The sequence below is a fragment of the Pipra filicauda genome, unplaced genomic scaffold (genome assembly GCF_003945595.2).
Source record: "Pipra filicauda isolate LSUMZ 115617 unplaced genomic scaffold, ASM394559v2 scaffold522_size368575_pilon, whole genome shotgun sequence".
In the NCBI taxonomy this organism is placed as follows: domain Eukaryota; kingdom Metazoa; phylum Chordata; class Aves; order Passeriformes; family Pipridae; genus Pipra; species Pipra filicauda.
Window position 1 is genome coordinate 1 of NW_024104668.1, and position 20,169 is coordinate 20,169.

General features: G+C 59.8%; 3 protein-coding genes across 9 annotated transcripts; all 3 read right to left on the reverse strand.

Annotated features, from left to right (window-relative positions):
- Positions 1 to 66: 66 nt before the first annotated feature.
- On the reverse strand, positions 67 to 2,112 carry LOC113998207 (cell surface glycoprotein 1-like). Of its 2 annotated transcripts, none has more exons than XM_039387017.1 (4): positions 1,905 to 2,112; positions 1,677 to 1,748; positions 879 to 1,195; positions 67 to 820 (listed from the first exon to the last, which is right to left on the reverse strand). In XM_039387017.1, the coding sequence occupies exons 1-4, from the start codon at positions 2,002 to 2,004 to the stop codon at positions 98 to 100; spliced, it is 1,212 nt and encodes a 403-aa protein (XP_039242951.1). In that variant the 5' UTR covers positions 2,005 to 2,112; the 3' UTR covers positions 67 to 97. The 2 variants fall into 2 exon arrangements, with proteins under 2 accessions (XP_039242951.1, XP_039242950.1); XM_039387016.1 differs by having other exon boundaries at positions 67 to 807; positions 866 to 1,195; positions 1,905 to 2,111.
- A 3,564-nt stretch (positions 2,113 to 5,676) lies between these two features.
- On the reverse strand, positions 5,677 to 18,909 carry LOC113995367 (cell surface glycoprotein 1-like). Of its 6 annotated transcripts, none has more exons than XM_039387021.1 (4): positions 18,783 to 18,909; positions 18,555 to 18,626; positions 17,744 to 18,072; positions 5,677 to 6,484 (listed from the first exon to the last, which is right to left on the reverse strand). In XM_039387021.1, exons 1-4 carry the CDS (start codon positions 18,880 to 18,882, stop codon positions 5,708 to 5,710), a joined length of 1,278 nt encoding a protein of 425 aa, XP_039242955.1. In that variant the 5' UTR covers positions 18,883 to 18,909; the 3' UTR covers positions 5,677 to 5,707. The 6 variants fall into 6 exon arrangements, with proteins under 6 accessions (XP_039242955.1, XP_039242954.1, XP_039242953.1 ...); XM_039387020.1 differs by having other exon boundaries at positions 5,677 to 6,471; positions 17,731 to 18,072; XM_039387019.1 differs by having other exon boundaries at positions 17,690 to 18,072.
- LOC113995362 (cell surface glycoprotein 1-like) lies at positions 11,330 to 13,369 on the reverse strand. Its single transcript, XM_027748329.2, has 3 exons — positions 13,164 to 13,369; positions 12,936 to 13,007; positions 11,330 to 12,454 (listed from the first exon to the last, which is right to left on the reverse strand). Exons 1-3 carry the CDS (start codon positions 13,261 to 13,263, stop codon positions 11,361 to 11,363), a joined length of 1,266 nt encoding a protein of 421 aa, XP_027604130.1. The 5' UTR covers positions 13,264 to 13,369; the 3' UTR covers positions 11,330 to 11,360.
- Positions 18,910 to 20,169: the final 1,260 nt, after the last annotated feature.

A 20,169-nucleotide genomic window follows, 5' to 3' on the forward strand; every position in this document is an offset into this window, starting at 1 on the left:
CTGGGACAGATCCCCAAACGATCTGTCCCACCCCCTGGGACAGATCCCCAAACGATCTGTCCCTCCCCCTGGGACAGATCCCCAAACGATCTGTCCCTCAACAACTTCCTGCCCCAGCCCTGGCTGCAGGAGCCTTGCACTTGCTCCCAGTGCTTGGCCCAGAGCCCCTCTTCCTCTTTGTGCCCCGCCTTTCCAGAGCACTGTTGCGTGGTGACACGCTGCTCTGAGGCGGTGGCAGGCCTGTGCCCGCACCCTGCTGAGGGTCCTGAGGCTTGATGCCGCCTGCGTTGCAGTGTCCCGTGCTCAGGACGGCTCTGGAAGGCTTGGGGACACTGCAGTCAGTGGGCGGCATCTTCTTGGGCGGGCAGAGCGAGGTGTTCTTGGGCCGGGGGCTGGTGCCACTGGTGCCAGCATGGTCCGTGGGCACGGGGACGCTGCTGCGATCATCCCGGCTGGTGCCCACGGCTCCCTGGGAGCGATGCAAGTGGCTCCGAGTCCCTTTCAGCAGGACCTTGCGACGCAGCCCAGTGTCGCTGGCTGGAGTCACCCCATGGGCCCCGATGGCTTGGCCGTGGAGTGGGCCTGGGTGGCTGGCAGTGCTGTGACTGGGCAGGGAGATGTCAGCCCTCGGGAAGGTGTCCTCATCCATGGGGACATCGCTGCTCACTGAGATGTCACAGCTCACAAGGTGATCACTGCCTGAGGGGGAGCCACCATCCATGGGGACGTCAGTGGCCAGCGAGAGGTCACGGCCTGACGGGCTGTCCTCGTCCATGGTGACGTCGCTGGCCAAGGAGAGGTCACGGCCTGACGGGCTGTCCTCGTCCATGGTGACGTCGCTGGCCAAGGAAGGAGAGGTCACGGCCTGACGGGCTGTCCTCGTCCATGGTGACGTCGCTGGCCAGCGAGAGGTCGCAGCCTGACGGGGTGTCGTCATCCATGGGGACATCACTGCCCAGACTGATGTCAAGAGCTGGGGTGGTGTCCAAATCCATGGGGACGCTGGTGTCTGGAGGGCTGCCACGGCCCAGGGGTGTCCCTGAGGGGTTGGCTGAGCTGGTAGGGCCGTGTTGGGTGTCCTGCACTGGTGGGACTGGGGCCAGGGGCTTCCTGCAGCCCCGGGCATTGCCTGATGGAGGAGCAATGCCATGGCTGCTTGCCAAGGGGGCTGGTGGAGGCAGCTGAGTCCGTGTCCCTGCGGAGCAGAAGATATGGGTGGGGGTTGGAACAGTCACTGCTCGGAGCCATTGGCACAGGGGAGAAGGGAGATGGGGGGGCTCGGGGCTGAGAAAGTCCCCTAGGGCACCCGCTGAGCCGGCCCCGAACACAGGCATCCCCCTGCTCTGAGCGGCAGCTTGCGTGAGGGACCATCCCTGCGGGGTGAGCTGCCGTGCCACGGCCATGGAGTTGCACAGGGGACGGCAAAATGGCAGAAATGGCCCCAAGATCCTGGGAAAATATCTCTAAAAACTCTTGCTTGAACAGAGGTGGCCCAGGCAATGCCAGGTCTGCTCGCTGTGCCGTGCTGAGCCAAGGTGCCCCAGCTGGCGGGGGTACAGGGGTGCTGTGGCTGCTGCAGGTGCCAGCAGGGCTGGAGGAGCCAGGGCAGGCCTGGGGGTTGGAGGGGCTGGGGGACAGGGAATGCCGAGGGACCAAGGCAGATGGGACTGCCATACCTGCTGGTGGGGCAGAGGGAGCTGGCAAGGGCTGCTGCTTCTGCCCAGGCTGTTGGCCGAGGTTGGCTGATCCTGCGAGAAAGGGCAAATGCTGGAGGTCACATGCCAGTCGGGGGGTGTTGGGTGCTCAGAGGACTGAGGAGGAGGAGGGGAACGGGCAGGGGAGCAAGGGCTGTGAATGTCCCCGCCGTGCGTCCGGGGGCTTTTGGGCTCAGGGTCTGTCCTCACCTGTGGGGCAGGAGGTTCCGCGAGAGACGAATGGCTGCAGGAGCTGGGCTATGGCTGAGCTCCAGCTCACACAACGCTGCCACAGAGCTGACAGGGCCATGGTCAGTCAGCTTCGGCGGCCGCTCCGTTCTGTTGACTGGACCCCGGTCTGGACGCTCCTCTTGGAGCGTCTCCAGGGACGGAATGTTGGGGCTCCCATTGTTGTGTCATAGAGACAGCAACAGTGCTGGCGCTTCCCTTGTTCTGCCCCACCCCCAACAGCTTTGCCAGCTCTTTGTGGGGAGAGGAAGGGTTAACCAAAGAGTTAGAATCACAGAATATCCTGAGCTGGAAGGGACCCACAAGGATGGTCCAGTCCAGCTCCCAGCCTTGCACAGGACAGCCCAGCAATCCCACCAAGTGCCACCAAGAGCGTTGTCCAAACGCTCCTTGAGCTCTGGCAGCCTTGGGGCCAAGACCACTGCCCTGGGGAGCCTGTTCCAGTGGCCGACCACCCTCTGGGGGAAGAAGCTTTTCCTAATATCCAACCTAGGCCTCCCCCGACACAGCTCCAGCCGTTCCCTGGGGTCCTGTCCCTGGTCACACGGAGCAGAAATCGCTGCTGCTGCCCCTTGGCAGGAAGCTGCAGCCCCCCATGAGATCTGAGCTCAGTCTCCTCCAGGCTGAACAAAGCCAGTGACTTCAGACCTCAAGCGCAAGGTCCTGCACCCGGGTCAGGGCTTGGCTGGTGCCACCTGGCACAACATCAACTTGCAAATTTTCCAACACAACAGGGAGGACCAAGAAGGCTTGGATAGGAGAGACGATTTACAAGGGACTGCAGTGACAGAACAAGGGGGAATGGCTTCACACTGGCAGAGGGCAGGATTAGATGGGATTCTGGAAAAAAATTCTTCCCCGTGAGAGTGGTGAGGCCCCGGCACACGTTGTCCAGAGAAGCCGTGGCTGCCCCTTCCATCCCTGGAAGTGTTCACGGCCGGGTTGGACGAGGCTTGGAGCAACCTTGTCTAGATGAGCTTTCAGGTCCCTTCCAGCACAAACTCTTCTAGGAGTCTTGAAAAACAGGGGGCACCTGCAGAAAGCAGGAGGTAAATAAAAGCGTTGGCCATACGAAGTCAAACTCTGGTTACCGAAGGTCATCACCTCATTCTGGGGACTAATCCCGTGACTTCTCAGCATTGGAAGTTAACATTGCTGAAAGCGATGCACGTTGACATAAAACCAAACAATGCAACCAAAACTGCCTGGTGGAAGGATCCTGGAGCAAGCTCACCATCCTGGTGGCAAGGGTTGGGCAATTTCTCTGCCTCTGCCGTAAACCTGGCAGTTCTGGCCTTACACTGGAGAGTCTTTTTCTGCTCTCCGTTCCATGGGGAGACAAGCGTGGACAAGAAGAAGGGGGTTCTGTCAGGTGACGGTCAAAGGCACTTTAGGTGTGTGCTGTGATCCGTTGTGCTTGGAGATTGGGTCTAGAAAAGGGGGTTCTTCAGGAGTGCTCAGCACCGGGCTCCTGACGTGGAATCCGATGTTCAAAGCGGGCAAGGCTGTATCCAAGATAGGTTCTGCCCGCTTGAGCCTCTGAACCTGTGGAGTTCTCCTGGCAGTTCTGGGCACAGTGACTGCACGGATGTCAGCTGGCTGCTAAGGAGAAAATCTGGGCACTAAAAGAAACAGGGACAGAACCAGATTGAAAACTGTGAAACTGTTGCAGAAAGTGAGGCTGGGCAGCGAAAGCCCAACCATAAAAATGAGGGTGTTTCCCATTCCCTGGTATTCGCACAAGGGCAAAGGGAAACAAGGAGCTCGGCCCATCGAGAAGGACCAGCTGGGCGGTGTTTCAGGAAGACAGGGTGTGCAGCAAATCAGGTTGGGGGGTTAGAGCAGTGAGTGAGGGGAAAAAGGGCATCAGGCAAGGAGGAAGAAGATCCCTGAGGAGGCTCAAGTCAGCTCTCCGGAGGTGCGTGGTTCTGATCTTCCATGCTGCCCTGCTTCGTCCTCCCCCAGTCCTCAACTCCACCCTTAGGAAGAAGAAAGTGTGCTTGCAAAGTTTGTAGGGTAGTTGCAGTTCGCAGTAAGAAGCAGTAAGTTACTGGTGGTTCAATTGTTGGTTACAAAGGGGTGCCCTTTGCCCAGAGACAGGGGGACCGATCAGCAGCAGAGAAGGTCTCAGGTGGCCACGTCCTCCGTTTTGAAGTGTGCTGTGGCCTCCGTTTTGAAAAGTGCCAGTGACCTTCCCAGCCCCCTCCGAGGGACATAATGGGGGACACAGAGCAGGCGTGTCGGGAAGCCGGTAACCCCGGAGTACGTCAGCCAGTGGAGAAACGCTGGGGAGGGAGCAGCGCTCCGGGCAAAGGGGATAAAAGGGGCTGCGACCTCCACTGAGTTGAGAGGCCTCACTGAGGTTTGTTCAGTGAATATTGATATAAAAGTTTCATTGAAATAAAAGCTTATTCTTCGTAGTTAGCTCCTCTGCCTCCTGGTATTTATGTGTCTCCCAATACCTGGACCTTCAGAAGACCACAGTGCCGTGGTCTCGACAGGCAAGGCTGTCCCTTACCTTCCCATCTCCAACAAGGCCTTTCCTGTGTGTTAGGATGAGGTGGAGCAGCACAGCATTCCTTGTGGCAGGTTCCACCGCCTGGGTCAGGAAGTTTTCACCCATGCCTTCCAGGAGGCTCCTGGACTGTTTGTGCTTGGCTGCGTTGCTTCTCCAGCTGCTCTCAGGGTAGTTGAATGCCCCACGAGAGCCAGGGACTGTGACTTTGAGGCTGCTTCAAGCTGCCTGTAGAACTCTCATCCCCATCCTGCTGCTGCTGCTCAGGAGGCCCGCGGTGTCCCCGCAGTGCCCTCAGCAGCATCCCCATTCCCGGCCTGCCCTTTGATCCTGACCCATCGAGTCCCGAGTGGCTCGCCGTCCACCCCCCGACAGAGCTCGATACATCCCAAGTGCTCCCTCCCAGAGATCTACAGAGGCCGTCTCCCTGGACTTGTGTGAGGCCCTGCATATGGTTCCCAGCACGTTCTTCCCGCTCCCTTACCGCCCCTGTCCAGTGCAGCCCCGGGGCAGCCTGCAGGAGCTCTGTCTGGGGCTGCAGTGGGATGACTGGGGACATGGTGGGGTCAGTGGGAGCAGTGGGAGCAGCCTTCTAAAGCCCCAGAGTGGGAGGACGGTGCCCAGGCTGTGCTCGGGGCTGCTTTCGGCGTGGGGCCATGTGCGTGAGTCCTGCACGGACCCCTCTGTTCTGGCTCCCATGCCAAAGGGCTGCTTGCCCAGGGGAAGGGGACCCTCCATGAATGCCTGCACCTCCGGCACTGACTCAGGCCTGGAGTGCCCTTTGGGTGCCCTTGGAGCCCTTTGGGCCTTGGTGGACCTGCTTGGTGCCATTTCCTGCTGCCACCCGGCACTCCCTCCCCATTCCATGCAGACACAGACAGGTTATGGAATATAAAAAAAAATCTTTTATTGATAACCAGAAAAAAACGGTCATCAATATCTACACCTACATCTACATCTACGTCTCTACCTACATCTCTATCTACATAAACACCCTCCCTCCCTCCCTCCCTCAGATTGGGATAGATCCCCAAACGATCTATCCCTCTCCCTGGGACAGATCCCCAAACGATCTGTCCCTCCCCTGGGACAGATCCCCAAACGATCTATCCCTCCCCCTGGGACAGATCCCCAAACGATCTGTCCCTCCCCCTGGGACAGATCCCCAAACGATCTGTCCCTCCCCCTGGGACAGATCCCCAAACGATCTGTCCCTCTCCCTGGGACAGATCCCCAAACGATCTGTCCCTCAACAACTTCCTGCCCCAGCCCTGGCTGCAGGAGCCTTGCACTTGCTCCCAGTGCTTGGCCCAGAGCCCCTCTTCCTCTTTGTGCCCCGCCTTTCCAGAGCACTGTTGCGTGGTGACACGCTGCTCTGAGGCGGTGGCAGGCCTGTGCCCGCACCCTGCTGAGGGTCCTGAGGCTTGATGCCGCCTGCGTTGCAGTGTCCCGTGCTCAGGACGGCTCTGGAAGGCTTGGGGACACTGCAGTCAGTGGGCGGCATCTTCTTGGGCGGGCAGAGCGAGGTGTTCTTGGGCCGGGGGCTGGTGCCACTGGTGCCAGCATGGTCCGTGGGCACGGGGACGCTGCTGCGATCATCCCGGCTGGTGCCCACGGCTCCCTGGGAGCGATGCAAGTGGCTCCGAGTCCCTTTCAGCAGGACCTTGCGACGCAGCCCAGTGTCGCTGGCTGGAGTCACCCCATGGGCCCCGATGGCTTGGCCGTGGAGTGGGCCTGGGTGGCTGGCAGTGCTGTGACTGGGCAGGGAGATGTCAGCCCTCGGGAAGGTGTCCTCATCCATGGGGACATCGCTGCTCACTGAGATGTCACAGCTCACAAGGTGATCACTGCCTGAGGGGGAGCCACCATCCATGGGGACGTCAGTGGCCAGCGAGAGGTCACGGCCTGACGGGCTGTCCTCGTCCATGGTGACGTCGCTGGCCAAGGAGAGGTCACGGCCTGACGGGCTGTCCTCGTCCATGGTGACGTCGCTGGCCAAGGAGAGGTCACGGCCTGACGGGCTGTCCTCGTCCATGGTGACGTCGCTGGCCAGCACGGCCTGACGGGCTGTCCTCGTCCATGGTGACGTCGCTGGCCAGCGAGAGGTCGCAGCCTGACGGGGTGTCGTCATCCATGGGGACATCACTGCCCAGACTGATGTCAAGAGCTGGGGTGGTGTCCAAATCCATGGGGACGCTGGTGTCTGGAGGGCTGCCACGGCCCAGGGGTGTCCCTGAGGGGTTGGCTGAGCTGGTAGGGCCGTGTTGGGTGTCCTGCACTGGTGGGACTGGGGCCAGGGGCTTCCTGCAGCCCCGGGCATTGCCTGATGGAGGAGCAATGCCATGGCTGCTTGCCAAGGGGGCTGGTGGAGGCAGCTGAGTCCGTGTCCCTGCGGAGCAGAAGATATGGGTGGGGGTTGGAACAGTCACTGCTCGGAGCCATTGGCACAGGGGAGAAGGGAGATGGGGGGGCTCGGGGCTGAGAAAGTCCCCTAGGGCACCCGCTGAGCCGGCCCCGAACACAGGCATCCCCCTGCTCTGAGCGGCAGCTTGCGTGAGGGACCATCCCTGCGGGGTGAGCTGCCGTGCCACGGCCATGGAGTTGCACAGGGGACGGCAAAATGGCAGAAATGGCCCCAAGATCCTGGGAAAATATCTCTAAAAACTCTTGCTTGAACAGAGGTGGCCCAGGCAATGCCAGGTCTGCTCGCTGTGCCGTGCTGAGCCAAGGTGCCCCAGCTGGCGGGGGTACAGGGGTGCTGTGGCTGCTGCAGGTGCCAGCAGGGCTGGAGGAGCCAGGGCAGGCCTGGGGGTTGGAGGGGCTGGGGGGCAGGGAATGCCGAGGGACCAAGGCAGATGGGACTGCCATACCTGCTGGTGGGGCAGAGGGAGCTGGCAAGGGCTGCTGCTTCTGCCCAGGCTGTTGGCCGAGGTTGGCTGATCCTGCGAGAAAGGGCAAATGCTGGAGGTCACATGCCAGTCGGGGGGTGTTGGGCGCTCAGAGGACTGAGGAGGAGGAGGGGAACGGGCAGGGGAGCAAGGGCTGTGAATGTCCCCGCCGTGCGTCCGGGGGCTTTTGGGCTCAGGGTCTGTCCTCACCTGTGGGGCAGGAGGTTCCGCGAGAGACGAATGGCTGCAGGAGCTGGGCTATGGCTGAGCTCCAGCTCACACAACGCTGCCACAGAGCTGACAGGGCCATGGTCAGTCAGCTTCGGCGGCCGCTCCGTTCTGTTGACTGGACCCCGGTCTGGACGCTCCTCTTGGAGCGTCTCCAGGGACGGAATGTTGGGGCTCCCATTGTTGTGTCATAGAGACAGCAACAGTGCTGGCGCTTCCCTTGTTCTGCCCCACCCCCAACAGCTTTGCCAGCTCTTTGTGGGGAGAGGAAGGGTTAACCAAAGAGTTAGAATCACAGAATATCCTGAGCTGGAAGGGACCCACAAGGATGGTCCAGTCCAGCTCCCAGCCTTGCACAGGACAGCCCAGCAATCCCACCAAGTGCCACCAAGAGCGTTGTCCAAACGCTCCTTGAGCTCTGGCAGCCTTGGGGCCAAGACCACTGCCCTGGGGAGCCTGTTCCAGTGGCCGACCACCCTCTGGGGGAAGAAGCTTTTCCTAATATCCAACCTAGGCCTCCCCCGACACAGCTCCAGCCGTTCCCTGGGGTCCTGTCCCTGGTCACACGGAGCAGAAATCGCTGCTGCTGCCCCTTGGCAGGAAGCTGCAGCCCCCCATGAGATCTGAGCTCAGTCTCCTCCAGGCTGAACAAAGCCAGTGACTTCAGACCTCAAGCGCAAGGTCCTGCACCCGGGTCAGGGCTTGGCTGGTGCCACCTGGCACAACATCAACTTGCAAATTTTCCAACACAACAGGGAGGACCAAGAAGGCTTGGATAGGAGAGACGATTTACAAGGGACTGCAGTGACAGAACAAGGGGGAATGGCTTCACACTGGCAGAGGGCAGGATTAGATGGGATTCTGGAAAAAAATTCTTCCCCGTGAGAGTGGTGAGGCCCCGGCACACGTTGTCCAGAGAAGCCGTGGCTGCCCCTTCCATCCCTGGAAGTGTTCACGGCCGGGTTGGACGAGGCTTGGAGCAACCTTGTCTAGATGAGCTTTCAGGTCCCTTCCAGCACAAACTCTTCTAGGAGTCTTGAAAAACAGGGGGCACCTGCAGAAAGCAGGAGGTAAATAAAAGCGTTGGCCATACGAAGTCAAACTCTGGTTACCGAAGGTCATCACCTCATTCTGGGGACTAATCCCGTGACTTCTCAGCATTGGAAGTTAACATTGCTGAAAGCGATGCACGTTGACATAAAACCAAACAATGCAACCAAAACTGCCTGGTGGAAGGATCCTGGAGCAAGCTCACCATCCTGGTGGCAAGGGTTGGGCAATTTCTCTGCCTCTGCCGTAAACCTGGCAGTTCTGGCCTTACACTGGAGAGTCTTTTTCTGCTCTCCGTTCCATGGGGAGACAAGCGTGGACAAGAAGAAGGGGGTTCTGTCAGGTGACGGTCAAAGGCACTTTAGGTGTGTGCTGTGATCCGTTGTGCTTGGAGATTGGGTCTAGAAAAGGGGGTTCTTCAGGAGTGCTCAGCACCGGGCTCCTGACGTGGAATCCGATGTTCAAAGCGGGCAAGGCTGTATCCAAGATAGGTTCTGCCCGCTTGAGCCTCTGAACCTGTGGAGTTCTCCTGGCAGTTCTGGGCACAGTGACTGCACGGATGTCAGCTGGCTGCTAAGGAGAAAATCTGGGCACTAAAAGAAACAGGGACAGAACCAGATTGAAAACTGTGAAACTGTTGCAGAAAGTGAGGCTGGGCAGCGAAAGCCCAACCATAAAAATGAGGGTGTTTCCCATTCCCTGGCATTCGCACAAGGGCAAAGGGAAACAAGGAGCTCGGCCCATCGAGAAGGACCAGCTGGGCGGTGTTTCAGGAAGACAGGGTGTGCAGCAAATCAGGTTGGGGGGTTAGAGCAGTGAGTGAGGGGAAAAAGGGCATCAGGCAAGGAGGAAGAAGATCCCTGAGGAGGCTCAAGTCAGCTCTCCGGAGGTGCGTGGTTCTGATCTTCCATGCTGCCCTGCTTCGTCCTCCCCCAGTCCTCAACTCCACCCTTAGGAAGAAGAAAGTGTGCTTGCAAAGTTTGTAGGGTAGTTGCAGTTCGCAGTAAGAAGCAGTAAGTTACTGGTGGTTCAATTGTTGGTTACAAAGGGGTGCCCTTTGCCCAGAGACAGGGGGACCGATCAGCAGCAGAGAAGGTCTCAGGTGGCCACGTCCTCCGTTTTGAAGTGTGCTGTGGCCTCCGTTTTGAAAAGTGCCAGTGACCTTCCCAGCCCCCTCCGAGGGACATAATGGGGGACACAGAGCAGGCGTGTCGGGAAGCCGGTAACCCCGGAGTACGTCAGCCAGTGGAGAAACGCTGGGGAGGGAGCAGCGCTCCGGGCAAAGGGGATAAAAGGGGCTGCGACCTCCACTGAGTTGAGAGGCCTCACTGAGGTTTGTTCAGTGAATATTGATATAAAAGTTTCATTGAAATAAAAGCTTATTCTTCGTAGTTAGCTCCTCTGCCTCCTGGTATTTATGTGTCTCCCAATACCTGGACCTTCAGAAGACCACAGTGCCGTGGTCTCGACAGGCAAGGCTGTCCCTTACCTTCCCATCTCCAACAAGGCCTTTCCTGTGTGTTAGGATGAGGTGGAGCAGCACAGCATTCCTTGTGGCAGGTTCCACCGCCTGGGTCAGGAAGTTTTCACCCATGCCTTCCAGGAGGCTCCTGGACTGTTTGTGCTTGGCTGCGTTGCTTCTCCAGCTGCTCTCAGGGTAGTTGAATGCCCCACGAGAGCCAGGGACTGTGACTTTGAGGCTGCTTCAAGCTGCCTGTAGAACTCTCATCCCCATCCTGCTGCTGCTGTTCAGGAGGCCCGCGGTGTCCCCGCAGTGCCCTCAGCAGCATCCCCATTCCCGGCCTGCCCTTTGATCCTGACCCATCGAGTCCCGAGTGGCTCGCCGTCCACCCCCCGACAGAGCTCGATACATCCCAAGTGCTCCCTCCCAGAGATCTACAGAGGCCGTCTCCCTGGACTTGTGTGAGGCCCTGCATATGGTTCCCAGCACGTTCTTCCCGCTCCCTTACCGCCCCTGTCCAGTGCAGCCCCGGGGCAGCCTGCAGGAGCTCTGTCTGGGGCTGCAGTGGGATGACTGGGGACATGGTGGGGTCAGTGGGAGCAGTGGGAGCAGCCTTCTAAAGCCCCAGAGTGGGAGGACGGTGCCCAGGCTGTGCTCGGGGCTGCTTTCGGCGTGGGGCCATGTGCGTGAGTCCTGCACGGACCCCTCTGTTCTGGCTCCCATGCCAAAGGGCTGCTTGCCCAGGGGAAGGGGACCCTCCAGGAATGCCTGCACCTCCGGCACTGACTCAGGCCTGGAGTGCCCTTTGGGTGCCCTTGGAGCCCTTTGGGCCTTGGTGGACCTGCTTGGTGCCATTTCCTGCTGCCACCCGGCACTCCCTCCCCATTCCATGCAGACACAGACAGGTTATGGAATATAAAAAAAAATCTTTTATTGATAACCAGAAAAAAACGGTCATCAATATCTACACCTACATCTACATCTACGTCTCTACCTACATCTCTATCTACATAAACACCCTCCCTCCCTCCCTCCCTCAGATTGGGATAGATCCCCAAACGATCTATCCCTCTCCCTGGGACAGATCCCCAAACGATCTGTCCCTCCCCCTGGGACAGATCCCCAAACGATCTGTCCCTCCCCCTGGGACAGATCCCCAAACGATCTGTCCCTCCCCCTGGGACAGATCCCCAAACGATCTGTCCCTCCCCCTGGGACAGATCCCCAAACGATCTGTCCCTCTCCCTGGGACAGATCCCCAAACGATCTGTCCCTCAACAACTTCCTGCCCCAGCCCTGGCTGCAGGAGCCTTGCACTTGCTCCCAGTGCTTGGCCCAGAGCCCCTCTTCCTCTTTGTGCCCCGCCTTTCCAGAGCACTGTTGCGTGGTGACACGCTGCTCTGAGGCGGTGGCAGGCCTGTGCCCGCACCCTGCTGAGGGTCCTGAGGCTTGATGCCGCCTGCGTTGCAGTGTCCCGTGCTCAGGACGGCTCTGGAAGGCTTGGGGACACTGCAGTCAGTGGGCGGCATCTTCTTGGGCGGGCAGAGCGAGGTGTTCTTGGGCCGGGGGCTGGTGCCACTGGTGCCAGCATGGTCCGTGGGCACGGGGACGCTGCTGCGATCATCCCGGCTGGTGCCCACGGCTCCCTGGGAGCGATGCAAGTGGCTCCGAGTCCCTTTCAGCAGGACCTTGCGACGCAGCCCAGTGTCGCTGGCTGGAGTCACCCCATGGGCCCCGATGGCTTGGCCGTGGAGTGGGCCTGGGTGGCTGGCAGTGCTGTGACTGGGCAGGGAGATGTCAGCCCTCGGGAAGGTGTCCTCATCCATGGGGACATCGCTGCTCACTGAGATGTCACAGCTCACAAGGTGATCACTGCCTGAGGGGGAGCCACCATCCATGGGGACGTCAGTGGCCAGCGAGAGGTCACGGCCTGACGGGCTGTCCTCGTCCATGGTGACGTCGCTGGCCAAGGAGAGGTCACGGCCTGACGGGCTGTCCTCGTCCATGGTGACGTCGCTGGCCAAGGAGAGGTCACGGCCTGACGGGCTGTCCTCGTCCATGGTGACGTCGCTGGCCAGCGAGAGGTCGCAGCCTGACGGGGTGTCGTCATCCATGGGGACATCACTGCCCAGACTGATGTCAAGAGCTGGGGTGGTGTCCAAATCCATGGGGACGCTGGTGTCTGGAGGGCTGCCACGGCCCAGGGGTGTCCCTGAGGGGTTGGCTGAGCTGGTAGGGCCGTGTTGGGTGTCCTGCACTGGTGGGACTGGGGCCAGGGGCTTCCTGCAGCCCCGGGCATTGCCTGATGGAGGAGCAATGCCATGGCTGCTTGCCAAGGGGGCTGGTGGAGGCAGCTGAGTCCGTGTCCCTGCGGAGCAGAAGATATGGGTGGGGGTTGGAACAGTCACTGCTCGGAGCCATTGGCACAGGGGAGAAGGGAGATGGGGGGGCTCGGGGCTGAGAAAGTCCCCTAGGGCACCCGCTGAGCCGGCCCCGAACACAGGCATCCCCCTGCTCTGAGCGGCAGCTTGCGTGAGGGACCATCCCTGCGGGGTGAGCTGCCGTGCCACGGCCATGGAGTTGCACAGGGGACGGCAAAATGGCAGAAATGGCCCCAAGATCCTGGGAAAATATCTCTAAAAACTCTTGCTTGAACAGAGGTGGCCCAGGCAATGCCAGGTCTGCTCGCTGTGCCGTGCTGAGCCAAGGTGCCCCAGCTGGCGGGGGTACAGGGGTGCTGTGGCTGCTGCAGGTGCCAGCAGGGCTGGAGGAGCCAGGGCAGGCCTGGGGGTTGGAGGGGCTGGGGGGCAGGGAATGCCGAGGGACCAAGGCAGATGGGACTGCCATACCTGCTGGTGGGGCAGAGGGAGCTGGCAAGGGCTGCTGCTTCTGCCCAGGCTGTTGGCCGAGGTTGGCTGATCCTGCGAGAAAGGGCAAATGCTGGAGGTCACATGCCAGTCGGGGGGTGTTGGGCGCTCAGAGGACTGAGGAGGAGGAGGGGAACGGGCAGGGGAGCAAGGGCTGTGAATGTCCCCGCCGTGCGTCCGGGGGCTTTTGGGCTCAGGGTCTGTCCTCACCTGTGGGGCAGGAGGTTCCGCGAGAGACGAATGGCTGCAGGAGCTGGGCTATGGCTGAGCTCCAGCTCACACAACGCTGCCACAGAGCTGACAGGGCCATGGTCAGTCAGCTTCGGCGGCCGCTCCGTTCTGTTGACTGGACCCCGGTCTGGACGCTCCTCTTGGAGCGTCTCCAGGGACGGAATGTTGGGGCTCCCATTGTTGTGTCATAGAGACAGCAACAGTGCTGGCGCTTCCCTTGTTCTGCCCCACCCCCAACAGCTTTGCCAGCTCTTTGTGGGGAGAGGAAGGGTTAACCAAAGAGTTAGAATCACAGAATATCCTGAGCTGGAAGGGACCCACAAGGATGGTCCAGTCCAGCTCCCAGCCTTGCACAGGACAGCCCAGCAATCCCACCAAGTGCCACCAAGAGCGTTGTCCAAACGCTCCTTGAGCTCTGGCAGCCTTGGGGCCAAGACCACTGCCCTGGGGAGCCTGTTCCAGTGGCCGACCACCCTCTGGGGGAAGAAGCTTTTCCTAATATCCAACCTAGGCCTCCCCCGACACAGCTCCAGCCGTTCCCTGGGGTCCTGTCCCTGGTCACACGGAGCAGAAATCGCTGCTGCTGCCCCTTGGCAGGAAGCTGCAGCCCCCCATGAGATCTGAGCTCGGTCTCCTCCAGGCTGAACAAAGCCAGTGACTTCAGACCTCAAGCGCAAGGTCCTGCACCCGGGTCAGGGCTTGGCTGGTGCCACCTGGCACAACATCAACTTGCAAATTTTCCAACACAACAGGGAGGACCAAGAAGGCTTGGATAGGAGAGACGATTTACAAGGGACTGCAGTGACAGAACAAGGGGGAATGGCTTCACACTGGCAGAGGGCAGGATTAGATGGGATTCTGGAAAAAAATTCTTCCCCGTGAGAGTGGTGAGGCCCCGGCACACGTTGTCCAGAGAAGCCGTGGCTGCCCCTTCCATCCCTGGAAGTGTTCACGGCCGGGTTGGACGAGGCTTGGAGCAACCTTGTCTAGATGAGCTTTCAGGTCCCTTCCAGCACAAACTCTTCTAGGAGTCTTGAAAAACAGGGGGCACCTGCAGAAAGCAGGAGGTAAATAAAAGCGTTGGCCATACGAAGTCAAACTCTGGTTACCGAAGGTCATCACCTCATTCTGGGGACTAATCCCGTGACTTCTCAGCATTGGAAGTTAACATTGCTGAAAGCGATGCACGTTGACATAAAACCAAACAATGCAACCAAAACTGCCTGGTGGAAGGATCCTGGAGCAAGCTCACCATCCTGGTGGCAAGGGTTGGGCAATTTCTCTGCCTCTGCCGTAAACCTGGCAGTTCTGGCCTTACACTGGAGAGTCTTTTTCTGCTCTCCGTTCCATGGGGAGACAAGCGTGGACAAGAAGAAGGGGGTTCTGTCAGGTGACGGTCAAAGGCACTTTAGGTGTGTGCTGTGATCCGTTGTGCTTGGAGATTGGGTCTAGAAAAGGGGGTTCTTCAGGAGTGCTCAGCACCGGGCTCCTGACGTGGAATCCGATGTTCAAAGCGGGCAAGGCTGTATCCAAGATAGGTTCTGCCCGCTTGAGCCTCTGAACCTGTGGAGTTCTCCTGGCAGTTCTGGGCACAGTGACTGCACGGATGTCAGCTGGCTGCTAAGGAGAAAATCTGGGCACTGAAAGAAACAGGGACAGAACCAGATTGAAAACTGTGAAACTGTTGCAGAAAGTGAGGCTGGGCAGCGAAAGCCCAACCATAAAAATGAGGGTGTTTCCCATTCCCTGGCATTCGCACAAGGGCAAAGGGAAACAAGGAGCTCGGCCCATCGAGAAGGACCAGCTGGGCGGTGTTTCAGGAAGACAGGGTGTGCAGCAAATCAGGTTGGGGGGTTAGAGCAGTGAGTGAGGGGAAAAAGGGCATCAGGCAAGGAGGAAGAAGATCCCTGAGGAGGCTCAAGTCAGCTCTCCGGAGGTGCGTGGTTCTGATCTTCCATGCTGCCCTGCTTCGTCCTCCCCCAGTCCTCAACTCCACCCTTAGGAAGAAGAAAGTGTGCTTGCAAAGTTTGTAGGGTAGTTGCAGTTCGCAGTAAGAAGCAGTAAGTTACTGGTGGTTCAATTGTTGGTTACAAAGGGGTGCCCTTTGCCCAGAGACAGGGGGACCGATCAGCAGCAGAGAAGGTCTCAGGTGGCCACGTCCTCCGTTTTGAAGTGTGCTGTGGCCTCCGTTTTGAAAAGTGCCAGTGACCTTCCCAGCCCCCTCCGAGGGACATAATGGGGGACACAGAGCAGGCGTGTCGGGAAGCCGGTAACCCCGGAGTACGTCAGCCAGTGGAGAAACGCTGGGGAGGGAGCAGCGCTCCGGGCAAAGGGGATAAAAGGGGCTGCGACCTCCACTGAGTTGAGAGGCCTCACTGAGGTTTGTTCAGTGAATATTGATATAAAAGTTTCATTGAAATAAAAGCTTATTCTTCGTAGTTAGCTCCTCTGCCTCCTGGTATTTATGTGTCTCCCAATACCTGGACCTTCAGAAGACCACAGTGCCGTGGTCTCGACAGGCAAGGCTGTCCCTTACCTTCCCATCTCCAACAAGGCCTTTCCTGTGTGTTAGGATGAGGTGGAGCAGCACAGCATTCCTTGTGGCAGGTTCCACCGCCTGGGTCAGGAAGTTTTCACCCATGCCTTCCAGGAGGCTCCTGGACTGTTTGTGCTTGGCTGCGTTGCTTCTCCAGCTGCTCTCAGGGTAGTTGAATGCCCCACGAGAGCCAGGGACTGTGACTTTGAGGCTGCTTCAAGCTGCCTGTAGAACTCTCATCCCCATCCTGCTGCTGCTGCTCAGGAGGCCCGCGGTGTCCCCGCAGTGCCCTCAGCAGCATCCCCATTCCCGGCCTGCCCTTTGATCCTGACCCATCGAGTCCCGAGTGGCTCGCCGTCCACCCCCCGACAGAGCTCGATACATCCCAAGTGCTCCCTCCCAGAGATCTACAGAGGCCGTCTCCCTGGACTTGTGTGAGGCCCTGCATATGGTTCCCAGCACGTTCTTCCCGCTCCCTTACCGCCCCTGTCCAGTGCAGCCCCGGGGCAGCCTGCAGGAGCTCTGTCTGGGGCTGCAGTGGGATGACTGGGGACATGGTGGGGTCAGTGGGAGCAGTGGGAGCAGCCTTCTAAAGCCCCAGAGTGGGAGGACGGTGCCCAGGCTGTGCTCGGGGCTGCTTTCGGCGTGGGGCCATGTGCGTGAGTCCTGCACGGACCCCTCTGTTCTGGCTCCCATGCCAAAGGGCTGCTTGCCCAGGGGAAGGGGACCCTCCATGAATGCCTGCACCTCCGGCACTGACTCAGGCCTGGAGTGCCCTTTGGGTGCCCTTGGAGCCCTTTGGGCCTTGGTGGACCTGCTTGGTGCCATTTCCTGCTGCCACCCGGCACTCCCTCCCCATTCCATGCAGACACAGACAGGTTATGGAATATAAAAAAAAATCTTTTATTGATAACCAGAAAAAAACGGTCATCAATATCTACACCTCATCTACATCTACGTCTCTACCTACATCCTCTATCTACATAAGATCCCCAAACGATCTGTCCCTCCCCCTGGGACAGATCCCCAAACGATCTATCCCTCTCCCTGGGACAGATCCCCAAACGATCTGTCCCTCCCCCTGGGACAGATCCCCAAACGATCTGTCCCTCCCCCTGGGACAGATCCCCAAACGATCTGTCCCACCCCCTGGGACAGATCCCCAAACGATCTGTCCCACCCCCTGGGACAGATCCCCAAACGATCTGTCCCACCCCCTGGGACAGATCCCCAAACGATCTGTCCCTCAACAACCTCCTGCCCCAGTCCTGGCTGCGGGAGCCTTGCACTTGCTGCCAGTGCTTGGCCCAGAGCCCCTCTTCCTCTTTGTGCCCCGCCTTTGCAGAGCGATGTTGCCTGGTGGCACGCTGCTCTGAGGCGGTGGCAGGCCTGTGCCCGCACCCTGCTGAGGGTCCTGAGGCTTGTTGCCGCCCGCGTTGCAGTGTCCCGGGCTCAGGACGGCTCTGGAAGTCTTGGGGACACTGCGGTGAGTGGGCGGCATCTTCTTGGGCGGGCAGAGCGAGGTGTTCTTGGGCTGGGGGCTGGTGCCACTGGTGCCAGCATGGTCCGTGGGCATGGGGACGCTGCTGCGATCATCCCGGCTGGTGCCCAAGGCTCCCTGGGAGCAATGCAAGCGGCTCCGAGTCCTTTTCGGCAGGACCTTGCGACGCAGCCCAGTGTCGCCGGCTGGAGTCACCCCATGGGCCCCGATGGCTTGGCCGTGGAGTGGGCCTGGGTGGCTGGCAGTGGTGTGACTGGGCAGGGAGATGTCAGCCCTCGGGAAGGTGTCCTCATCCATGGGGACATCGCTGCTCAGTGAGATGTCACAGCTCACAAGGTGATCACTGCCTGAGGGGGAGCCACCATCCATGGGGACATCACTGGCCAAGGAGAGGTCACGGCCTGACGGGCTGTCCTCATCCATGGTGACGTCGCTGGCCAAGGAGAGGTCACGGCCTGACGGACTGTCCTCGTCCATGGTGACGTCGCTGGCCAAGGAGAGGTCACGGCCTGACGGACTGTCCTCGTCCATGGTGACGTCGCTGGCCAGCGAGAGGTCGCAGCCTGACGGGCTGTCGTCATCCATGGGGACATCACTGCCCAGACTGATGTCAAGAGCTGGGGTGGTGTCCAAATCCATGGGGACGCTGGTGTCTGGAGGGCTGCCACGGCCCAGGGGTGTCCCTGAGGGGTTGGCTGAGCTGGTAGGGCCTTGTTGGGTGTCCCGCACTGGTGGGACTGGGACCAGGGGCTTCCTGCAGCCCCGGGCCCCCCCCAGGGCATTGCCTGATGGAGGAGCAATGCCCTGGCTGCTTGCCAAGGGGGCTGGTGGAGGCAGCTGAGTCCGTGTCCCTGCGGAGCAGAAGATATGGGTGGGGGTTGGAGCAGTCACTGCTCGGAGCCATTGGCACAGGGGAGAAGGGAGATGGGGGGGCTCGGGGCTGGGAGAGTCTCCTGGGGCACCCGCTGAGCCGGCCCCGAACACAGGCATCCCCCTGCTCTGAGCGGGAGCTTGCGTGAGGGACCATCCCTGTGGGGTAAGCTGCCGTGCCACGGCCATGGGGTTGCACGGGGGACGGCAAAATGGCAGAGATGGCCCCAAGATCCTGGGAAAATATCTCAAAAAGCTCTTGCTTGAACAGAGGTGGCCCAGGCAATGCCAGGGCTGCTTGCCGTGCCGTGCTGAGCCAAGGTGCCCCAGCTGGCAGGGGGACAGGGGTGCTGCGGCTGCTGGAGGTGCCGGCAGGGCTGGAGGAGCCAGGGCAGGCCTGGGGGCTGGAGGGGCTGGGGGGGCCGGGAATGCCGAGGGGCCAAGGCAGATGGGACCGCCATACCTGCTGGTGGGGCAGAGGGAGCTGGCAAGGGCTGCTGCTTCTGGCCAGGCTGTTGGCCGAGGTTGGCTGATCCTGCGAGAAAGGGCAAACGCTGGAGGTCACATGCCAGTCGGGGGGTGTCGGGCGCTCAGAGGACTGAGGAGGAGGAGGGGAAGGGGCAGGGGAGCAAGGGCTGTGACTGTCCCCGCCGTGCGTCCTGGGGCTTTCGGGCTCAGGGTCTGTCCTCACCTGTGGGGCAGGAGGTTCCGCGAGAGACGAATGGCTGCAGGAGCTGGGCTATGGCTGAGCTCCAGCTCACACAACGCTGCCACAGAGCTGACAGGGCCATGCTCAGTCAGCTTCGGCGGCCGCTCCGTTCTGTTGACTGGACCCGGGTCTGGACGCTCGTCTTGGAGCGTCTCCAGGGACGGAATGTTGGGGCTCCCACTGTTGTGTCATAGAGACAGCAACAATGTCATAGAGGCAGCAACAATGTCATTGAGACAGCAACAGTGTCATAGAGGCAGAACAGCTTCCCTTGTTCTGCCCCACCCCCAACAGCTTTGCCAGCTCTTTGTGGGGAGAGGAAGGGTTAACCAAAGAGTTAGAATCACAGAATATCCTGAGCTGGAAGGGACCCACAAGGATGGTCCAGTCCAGCTCCCGGCCTTGCACAGGACAGCCCAGCAATCCCACCAAGTGCCCGAGAGCGTTGTCCAAACGCTCCTTGAGCTCTGGCAGCCTTGGGGCCAAGACCACTGCCCTGGGGAGCCTGTTCCAGTGGCCGACCGCCCTCTGGGGGAAGAAGCTTTTCCTAATATCCAACCTAAGCCTCCCCCGACACAGCTCCAGCCGTTCCCTGGGGTCCTGTCCCTGGTCACACGGAGCAGAAATCGCTGCTGCCCCTTGGCAGGAAGCTGCAGCCCCCCATGAGATCTGAGCTCAGTCTCCTCCAGGCTGAACAAAGCCAGTGACCTCAGACCTCAAGCGCAAGGTCCTGCACCCGGGTCAGGGCTTGGCTGGTGCCACCTGGCACAACATCAACTTCCAAATTTTCCAACACAACAGGGAGGAGCAAGAAGGCTTGGATAGGAGAGACTGTTTACAAGGGACTGCAGTGACAGAACAAGGGGGAATGGCTTCACACTGGCAGAGGGCAGGATTAGATGGGATTCTGGGAAAAGAATTCTTCCCCGTGAGAGTGGGGAGGCCCCGGCACACGTTGTCCAGAGAAGCTGTGGCTGCGCCATCCCTGGAAGTGTTCACGGCCGGGTTGGACGGGGCTTGGAGCAACCTTGTCTAGATGAGCTTTAAGGTCCCTTCCAGCGCAAACTCTCCTAGGAGTCTTAAAAAACAGGGGGCACCTGCAGAAAGCGGGAGGTAAATAAAAGCGTTGGCCATACGAAGTCAGGCTCTGGTTACCGAAGGTCATCACCTCATTCTGGGGACTAATCCCGTGACTTCTCAGCATTGGAAGTTACCATTGCTGAAAGCGATGCACGTTGACATAAGACCAAACAATGCAACCAGAACTGCCTGGTGGAAGGATCCTGGAGCAAGCTCACCATCCTGGAGGCAAGGGTTGGGCAATTTCTCTGCCTCTGCCGTAACCCTGGCAGTTCTGGCCTTACACCGG

Excerpts from the sequence above, each read along its gene's own strand:
- LOC113998207 (XM_039387017.1), bottom strand. The coding sequence starts at position 2,004 with ATGGCCCTGTCAGCTCTGTGGCAGCGTTGTGTGAGCTGGAGCTCAGCC. Across the intron at positions 1,196-1,676 it reads TCCCTCTGCCCCACCAGCAG|GGACACGGACTCAGCTGCCT; the intron begins GTATGGCAGTCC and ends TCTGCTCCGCAG. Across the intron at positions 821-878 it reads GCGACGTCACCATGGACGAG|GACAGCCCGTCAGGCCGTGA; the intron begins GACAGCCCGTCA and ends ACCATGGACGAG.
- LOC113995362 (XM_027748329.2), bottom strand. The coding sequence starts at position 13,263 with ATGGCCCTGTCAGCTCTGTGGCAGCGTTGTGTGAGCTGGAGCTCAGCC. Across the intron at positions 13,008-13,163 it reads CGGAACCTCCTGCCCCACAG|GATCAGCCAACCTCGGCCAA; the intron begins GTGAGGACAGAC and ends CCTTTCTCGCAG. Across the intron at positions 12,455-12,935 it reads TCCCTCTGCCCCACCAGCAG|GGACACGGACTCAGCTGCCT; the intron begins GTATGGCAGTCC and ends TCTGCTCCGCAG.
- LOC113995367 (XM_039387019.1), bottom strand. The coding sequence starts at position 18,882 with ATGGCCCTGTCAGCTCTGTGGCAGCGTTGTGTGAGCTGGAGCTCAGCC. Across the intron at positions 18,073-18,554 it reads TCCCTCTGCCCCACCAGCAG|GGACACGGACTCAGCTGCCT; the intron begins GTATGGCGGTCC and ends TCTGCTCCGCAG. Across the intron at positions 6,485-17,689 it reads GCGACGTCACCATGGACGAG|GACAGCCCGTCAGGCCGTGA; the intron begins GACAGTCCGTCA and ends ACCATGGACGAG.